The 466-nt window shown below is 46.1% G+C and overlaps 1 protein-coding gene across 1 annotated transcript in view; it reads right to left on the reverse strand.

The window, feature by feature from the left end:
- HELRODRAFT_83996 (hypothetical protein) overlaps nucleotides 1-76 on the reverse strand; it is a gene marked incomplete at both ends in the record, with an annotated part of 921 nt that extends 845 nt beyond the window's left edge. Inside the window, one exon of the mRNA XM_009023800.1 lies at nucleotides 3-76. Within this exon, the coding sequence (XP_009022048.1) occupies nucleotides 3-76 (74 nt within the window). The remainder of the gene's footprint in view (nucleotides 1-2) is intronic.
- Nucleotides 77-466: the final 390 nt, after the last annotated feature.

Consider the following 466-nt stretch of genomic DNA (forward strand, 5'->3'; position numbering starts at 1 on the left):
ACCTTTTCACGTCAAAAGTGGATTCCAGTTGGAAAACTTGACTCCTAGAGAACACGGTTCTAGTTTTTTTCTTTCTTTTATTATTACCCCCAGCAGCCCCGCCAACCCCTTTTCCGCCCTCCCCACAGGATAAAACCCCCCCGTCAACATCGACCCCATCCTCGTCATCGTCATCATCACCGTCGTCTTCATCATTATCATCAGCACAGCAGCTGTTTGTATCGATGATCTTATCATTATCCTCATTATTAACATCATCGTCGTCATCTATATTGACGTCATCATGCTGCTGTTGAAGTTGCTGCTGTTGCTGCTGCTGCTGAAGTTGATGAAGGAGATGATGATGGTGATGGTGATGAAGATGATGATGATGATTGAGTTGTTGTTGTTGCTGATGATGATGGTGGGAATGATGATGGTGGGGTCGCTGGTTGAAATGCGCGTCCAACGCCGAAACTACGGCTCT

This window comes from Helobdella robusta (assembly GCF_000326865.2).
Source record: "Helobdella robusta unplaced genomic scaffold HELROscaffold_38, whole genome shotgun sequence".
In the NCBI taxonomy this organism is placed as follows: Eukaryota; Metazoa; Annelida; class Clitellata; order Rhynchobdellida; family Glossiphoniidae; genus Helobdella; species Helobdella robusta.